Source organism: Psammomys obesus, unplaced genomic scaffold (assembly GCF_907164565.1).
Source record: "Psammomys obesus unplaced genomic scaffold, mPsaObe1.curated_primary_1811, whole genome shotgun sequence".
Lineage (NCBI taxonomy): Eukaryota > Metazoa > Chordata > Mammalia > Rodentia > Muridae > Psammomys > Psammomys obesus.
The window spans coordinates 6,192,861-6,200,443 of NW_026586550.1; the positions used below are offsets into that span (position 1 = coordinate 6,192,861).

At 43.8% G+C, this 7,583-nt stretch overlaps 1 protein-coding gene across 1 annotated transcript in view; it reads left to right on the plus strand.

Annotated features, from left to right (window-relative positions):
• Positions 1-7,583, plus strand: part of Lrguk (leucine rich repeats and guanylate kinase domain containing) — a 75,150-nt gene that overhangs the window by 9,778 nt on the left and 57,789 nt on the right. Inside the window, 1 exon segment of the mRNA XM_055602162.1 lies at positions 4,806-4,906. Coding sequence (XP_055458137.1) covers positions 4,806-4,906 — 101 coding nt within the window.

The following is a 7,583-nucleotide window of genomic DNA, read 5'->3' on the forward strand; positions in this document are numbered from 1 at the left end:
AGTGGAGGGAGTGAGGTCTTCAGTGTTTTGACCAGTTGAGGTACATCCCAGGAGCCTCAAAGGGCCAGAATCCCTTCAGTACTTGCAGAACGTTTGAGGATACCTTTTTCTTTATCTATTTATTCCTCTCTCAGGCATTACATCCTGACTGTAGTCCCCCTCCCTCCCTTTGTCCCCAGGTCCACCCTTCTCTGGCTCTCCTCGGAGGAGAGCAGGCTTTCAGGGGCCGATGATGCTCAGAGGAGTTCCCCACCCGCTTACAGACTTTTTGTTTGGCTTTTACGTTTACATTTTCATCCCAGCTAGCTCCTCCTATTTTTTTTCCCAAGCCTAATGTATCCAGCTTTATTAAAGATACTTTCCATAAACAATCATGGTATTTCAGGCAAGACATGGGCAGACAATCATTAACAGTATACAAGAACTTCCAACTCCCTTCTTGTATAGACTACCAAAATCAGAAAGCCACTATAAAACCCAATGAAATTTTCATTCAGTGCTTTGAAAAGGGGGAAGTAGCTTAGAGTGAGGGCTGACATTTCACATTAAGGATATTGTTTAACAACTTTTCACAAGCTGACCCTGACTTTCAGGAAAGGAAATGAAAATTGATATGATCTGAAGATCCACAATTTTTTATAAAAGGAACCACCACTCTTCTGAGGACACTCATGATGTCACTGCAAAGTCCAGATCGTCCAATAGACTGGAAAACCAATTTGGGGGGCCCGGTTCCAATAGGTCTCTGGTTTTAAGCGAGTTAAGTCAATGTTGATGGTACAGGGGGAGGAGAATACAAAAATGAATTTAGTTTTCCCATACCACAAGGCATTTTGTGCCATGATGACCCCATATGTCAACACCGCGACGTCCCTTCTGGGAGCCAACAGAATCTTTCAGAATTATCAGGGAAAAATATTTTCCCTCATCAATCCAGCTTGGGAGACATTTTGTTAGTGACACGTATGTTCTTTCCTCCAAACAATGAAGTGTTCTATGTGCTAACACCATAGCTTAAAAAAAAAAAAGTAAAACAAAATTCTGCATTTTTATAAAACTTGATAAAAATAGTATTTCAAACTGTACAGTCACCAGAAGTACACAGTTATCAAAAATGCACACACGTCACTTGGCATCTCTAGCACCTTCAGCTTTCTGTGCCTGGTCTGTTTTGGCGTCTCCATTTTCCGCAGGATTGTTTGCATCCTACCGGCCTCAGCCTTCCCTTTCTTCCCCTTGGTACCTTCTCTCCCTTCTTTGCAGCGGCCTTTTTAGGCTTGGGCTCTGGCTTTGGAGGAGCAGGTTTAGCAGATAACCTTGCAGATCTTCTCTGTGGCTTGTTCTTCACCTTGGCTTTATCTCCTTTAGCATCCCCTTCGGTCTTTTTTTTGGGCATGGCGACAGTGGGCGGTGGGGGAGTCTGCGCTGGATGCTGGGTGGGGGGAGCGGGGGAAGAGACGTTGGCGCGCGGTTTGGTCTGTCGGGGGGGGGGGGTGGTTGCTCCTCCTATTTTTAAGGTTTAAGCACCAGGGCTTCTCAATGTCACCCACCCCGTCTCTGTGTGTGCATTGACTTTTGACCACACTATCTGCAGTTCTTTGTATTTGTCATTATACCTTTCTTCTTCACACTTAATGAACATACTCCTGCAACTATTATGTTTTCTTCAAAGCCTAGTCTTTGTTTTTGATTTTCTGATCTTATTCAAGGTTAACAATATACATTTTTTTTTTCTTTAGACTTCTAAAGAAACAGGCAAATACTTTTTTCTGACCTGGTTTCTCCACTATTTTTCTGCTTGCTTCTTTTACCTGTCTTAAAGAAAACTGTAATGCTACTGATAATGGTCTCTCAACTTCATTTTCTGATTCCCCTCGTTTGACTCTAATAATTAAAGTCCAGCCCTAGAGTGCAGAGAAGCATTGTATTCTATTTCAAATACCACTGTTTGAGAGACTATTGTATTGTTATTCTTATTTTTTATAAACCCATTTTAGGAAATTGGAAACAAGTGCATGAGCAGAGAAAATTCTGGAATGAATACTGAAGCTCAGCAGTAATAGCTGAGGGCCAGTCTTGTTCTATGTGACCCTCTCTGTCCCTTTTCCTCCATTTTACTTTAAGGCAAATCCCAGATTCTACTATGGTCCAACCATTAGAAAGGCATTTTTGGTGTTACTGGCAGGAGTGGGCTGCCCACCCCACACCTACAAGGTTGATTATGCTCTGCCCACCCCACATCTCCAAGACTGAGTTTTCTGCCTTACTGAATTAGAAATTACAGCCTCATGGGAGGCTCTGACAATGCTCAGTGCCAACACTGAGCTTCACCTCCTGCCACTCAAGGCACTATCTCTCTGTGAAGATCACTTCTCACTGGCTGTCTATGACCCACGTTATTAATTCACCACAAGTTTGGGAGTCTGCCATGTATAGGGATGAAAGTGTGTTTTTCTTTGGGGGTTGTCAGCCTTACAGCTGTCCTGAGGTAGACCACATTTCAACTTTCCACAGAATCGCTTGTGCTAGAGGTGGGCTGTTAGCATACAGATTGCTGAACCCCACCCTCAGAGTTTCTGAGTCAGTGCAACTGCGGTAAAGGCTGAGAATAAGCAAGGGTGAGGTGGAGGCTGCTGGTCCAGAACCCTTGGGGTAGACACAAGGTGCTCCTGCCATCTGGTGGACAAAGAGGTTACCGCACCAAGGAGGGACCACATAGAAGTTAGCAACCCAGGTACTGTTTCTGTCATAGTGATTTTTAAAACCTTAGTGATGTACAGAGTATGAGGTGTAGTTACCATTTCATTGTATATGTCTAAATATTAGCTGATGCGTCTACTCTAAAACTGATATCCCTGTGACTGGCATTAAAGATGAACCCCAGCAGCAGTTCAGGGGCCCAGTGGACACTTACAGAATTGAGACCACACTTCTAACAGACATGCAGTTGAATACAGAATGGGCAGGTTATGGGATGATAGGTACAGACTGGTAAGCTTCTGACTCCCCATAGGTTTCTTCTCACAGGCAGCCTTCCTTGTTTGGCCCATTGGTTCCTACTAAAATCCCACCGTAATATCCCACCGTATTACTTCTTTGAAAGAGGTTTGCAGCTAGGGTGTTGCTTAATCCAGAGAGGTGAAGTCGAAGTTGGTGGGGATTTTCTGGCTTCAGAGACCCTTGATCAGGTATATTAATTCCTTCTCTGTTTCTGTGATAAAATTTAACAACCAAGGCAGCTTAAAGAAGAAAGAGTTTATATGGGCTCATGGCTCCAGAGGGTTAGAGTCTATAATGATGGAGAGATTGGCATGGTAGAAGGCAGCAGACTTGGTGACACCAGCTGAAGCTGAGAGTTGAGAGCTCATACCAGGAACCTCATGCAGGAGGCAGAGTGAACTGGGAATGGTGTGTGGCTTTTAGAACCCCAAAGCCTAGCCCCCCATCCCACCCCATGACATACTTCCCACAGCAAGCTGTACCTCATAAGCCTATGTAAACAGCCACCAGGTAGAGGACAAGCATCCAGCTGCCCTAGACCAGGGGAGTACTTCTCACTCAAGCCACCTCACATTGGTTGCCAACCCTGCCCAAGACACAGCTGGCATGCCACTCTCTCCCACTCTACAGGTGTCTGTGCCACTTGGCCAAACTTTGCCTGCCGTCGGCACAGCTGTTTTGGTTCTTTGTGTCCTTCAGAATGAGAGAGAAAGAGAGTGCTATCACCACACCACTTTCAGGTGGAGAAATGAATTGCTTGGTGGATTCTTTCATTCTGGTTTCAAAAATGCAAAAAAGAATGGCAAATGCTGCTGCCCAACATATATAACATATGTAATATACATAAGTTCATATGTAATTCCGTGTGCAGTCTCAATTAGCAGTGTTACCCAGCATCAAGTTCGGGGAGATCTGCTTGGGATAAAATGCGGGACTCAGATATAATTTTGAACCAATCCAGAGTCAAAGCGCACTAACAAGCAGGGATCTAAATCACCTAAGATAATTAATGAGATTTAGGATTAAGTCCAACTAAAACAAAATTGAATTTGCAACGGAGAGTTCCCTAATTGTGGTATTTCCAATCTTCTGAAAAGACCTAATTCAGTCATTTAGGAGCTAATTATCAAGAGGATTATCTGAGGCTTTACATTTTCTCATCCTTTCCTGTAAGTCGGGTAATATTTGAAGCCCTTAGGGGTTAGTAGATTGTGGGAAAATGATGGGGACATGCAAGAAGTCTCAGCCATTGGCTGCTCAGGCATCCTAGAAAAGGAGATGGAAAAAATAGGTAGGGCCTAGGGAAGAGAGAGATTATTGGCTCATAGAGAGTTTTACACATTTTTTAAAAATGGTTTTTTAAGTCAGCTCCTAGTGTTTTGGATACTGTTATGACATAATAAACAAAGTGTGTTTTTGTGGTTCTTCTACCCACTCCCCCATACTCTGAAATGCCTGATTTTGTTTGTTCTACGCTTTAAGAGATACTTCACATTCCTGATTTTATCAGTTTTACTCAGCTGAAATACTTATGCAATCAGCATAATTAAAAAATATTCTCATATGAGCCAGGTATGGTGGTACATGCCTGTGATCTCAGCACGTGGGAGGCAGAAGCAGGCGGATCTCTCTAAGTTCTAGGTCAGCCTGGTCTACAGAGCGAGTTCCAGGCCAGCCAGGACTATCCAGTGAGATCCAGTCAGAAAAACAAAAAAAACAAAAAAACAAAAAACGTGTTTTGATGTAATGTGCTTAATGACTTTTTCTGGTATCTTATTGATTTACCTTTTTTCTTTTGCCTCCAGATTTGTCTTGTGTGAGCTTCATGCCATATCTTCTAGAACTAAATGCTTCTCAGAACAAGCTAACTACCTTCTTCCATTTCAAACCACCCAAAAACCTCAAGGTATACTTGTCAATACACTAATCACATATGGTGGGTGCTTGACCAGTCCAGAGAGAACTGGTGAAGAGAGTCACACTAAGATGCAGGCCAATAGTGCGGGTGTCTGAACTGAAATACAGACAAGTGTCTGTGCCACTGGCTTCGCCAAAAGATACTCCATCAACAAGGAGTCCTTAGGAGAGCTTTGCCGAAACTTTATTCCTTGTTGTCTCTTTGCCATATTTCTTCTTCTTCTTTTCTTTCTTTTTCTATTTTTGTTTTTTTCAGGACAGGGTTTCTCCATGTATCAGTCCTGGCTGTCCTGGAACTTGCTCTGTAGACCAGTTGGCCTCGAACTCACAGAGATTCGCCTGCCTCTGCCTCCCAAATGCTGGGATTAAAGACATGTGCCATTGCCACCCAACTATTTTGTTTTCTTAGATTAACAAGGAGATTTTTATTGATTATTACTTCTTTGGTCTTGTGCAGCTCAAGCTTCTGCCATTCTGGCCCCAGCCTCCCAAATGCTGGTGGTTCAGGCATGTGTCTCCTCATGCAGCTCCTTTGTCCTAGTTTAAGAGTAGTAGCTATTATGTTTCTTTTGTTATAGCAGTGCAATTCTATCCGAAAAAAAATGATACAGATTTTCCTCAGTGCAAACTTTGCCTTCTTATCCCACTTTGGCTTTTAAAGAAAATAATACTTTATAACTAATCAGCTGGCTCTGCCCAGAGAGTAGTCATGGTCAGGGATGCAGGCTCTCTCGGAACTGGTGTCTGGCAGCTTTGTTCCTTGTAGTGTCTGACACCAGCTGGCAGCACGCCAAAGGTGGGAGGAGCAGCAGGCAGCACCCTCTGGTTTTAGAGCTCCCACAAGTCTTGCAAGCATAGGCTCTTGTATAGCCTGGGAAGTCAGACCTCCATGGAAATAGCCTTTGGTGGTAGTTGTCACCGCAGTTTCCAACAAGGCCTGGATAGCAGGATTTCCTTCAGCCTTTGACAGTGGCTGGTGTTAAAGTTCCTGGGCTTTTAGAGACTGACTCTGGCCCCTAAAGTCTTGGCATATCTCTGGAATTCTTCAGTGACAGTGGCCAGCAGTTGCCATTTTCTGTCTCTCACAGCCTTCAGCCTCTGCTCTCTTCTCTAGTTTCTGTAGTCCCCTACTCCTGCCCTGGCCGTTCTCTCAAACTGATCAGCTGTGTCTTCGTCAGCTCTGGAGGAGCGGGTGCCCTGCCACCTTTTGTAGCTTGGCTTTTAGCTCCACAGCTGTTCACACTGCTGTCGCTTTGATGCGTCCATCGTTACCGCTGCTCTGCTGTCCCTATAGCTGCCTTCTTCATGTTACCAGCTCACTTCAGAGAAGCCTGGGCCTGTTGCTATAGAACCAATAGAGCCAGCATTAAAAAAAATTAAAAAAAAAAAAAAAAGGTCTCTTAGCCAGGTTACTCCTGGAACCTCTACTACCTGTTTATATATCCAGAGTAGTTGTATTGGACCAATCACAGCTCCCCTTGCATGGAAATGAAGGGTTGTGTTTGCACCAATGCTTTCCCACCAGTTAGAACAGTCCCTCAGATGGGCCATCAGAGAAGTGAGCCCCTTCTGACGTTGGTGGAAATGATTGCAAGGCCACCTAGAGTTGTGGAAAACAAACAAACAAAAACCAAAATAACAACGACAAAACTGTCCTGGCTGAGGCTGTGCCATCAGGAACTGGAGTGATCTGCTAGGTAGTTTTTGCAAGGCTTCTGTGGAATGCTCAAAATGGCTGGCATAAGGTAGGCTGGCAGGCTGGTTGCCTAACTTTTCTCTTGTTCCAGGTGGCCAAGGCATGAAAAGAGAGTCCAGCAACTGCCAGTTAGGGAACCAGATTATCCTGTCCCCTACTTCTTTTCTTACTTATAGAAACCACCAGAAGGAATGCTCACAATAAGAATGTTACGAGTTTATGAATTGACACAAATAGTATTTTTAACACTTTAACAGTGCTGAGCACCTGACCAGTACCCCAGAGAGAGGCAGGGGCTTTCCTCTGCCCCGCTGTATGACTCCATCCTTGTTCCCTGCACTTGCTTTTGAGCTTGTTCTTTGAAAGCAGGAATGAAGCACATGTTTGGGGAATGGCTTGCTATGTGTGGAGTGCCATTTCTCCTGCTCCCAGGGGCACCCAGGTTACCTGTGGTTCTTGGGAAAGTGAGATTCTAACCTGGCAGGATGCTGGCTCTCAGACCTTTCACCACTGCAATCACTTGGGGGAACTTGGAGACATATTAAGGTGCAGATCCCTGTGCCAGAGATTCTGATTTAAATGGCTCAAGGAAAGGCCTGGGCTTTGGACTTGTTAAATGGTCTCCAGATGACCCTAATATTCTAACCAATTTAAAAAGCATTGCCCTAGAACATGGGATAAGCTTTCTTCTGTTGGACTCAAATATTTAACAAAAGTATTATTTTAAGGAATGAATGAACAGCAACTCTTAACTTTTATTATATATTTATTTTGTTTATAAACCTAGTTAACTTAGATCCAAGTTCTTCTGCTTAGGCTTGAACCAAAATGAAAATCTATTTGAAATCAAGAACTTGGCATTCTCCATTCTGACATCGAAACACCTTGGTCTCTTTTATAGTTTCCTGTCATTCTCCTTTGATACACACACACACACACACACACACACACACACACACACACACACACA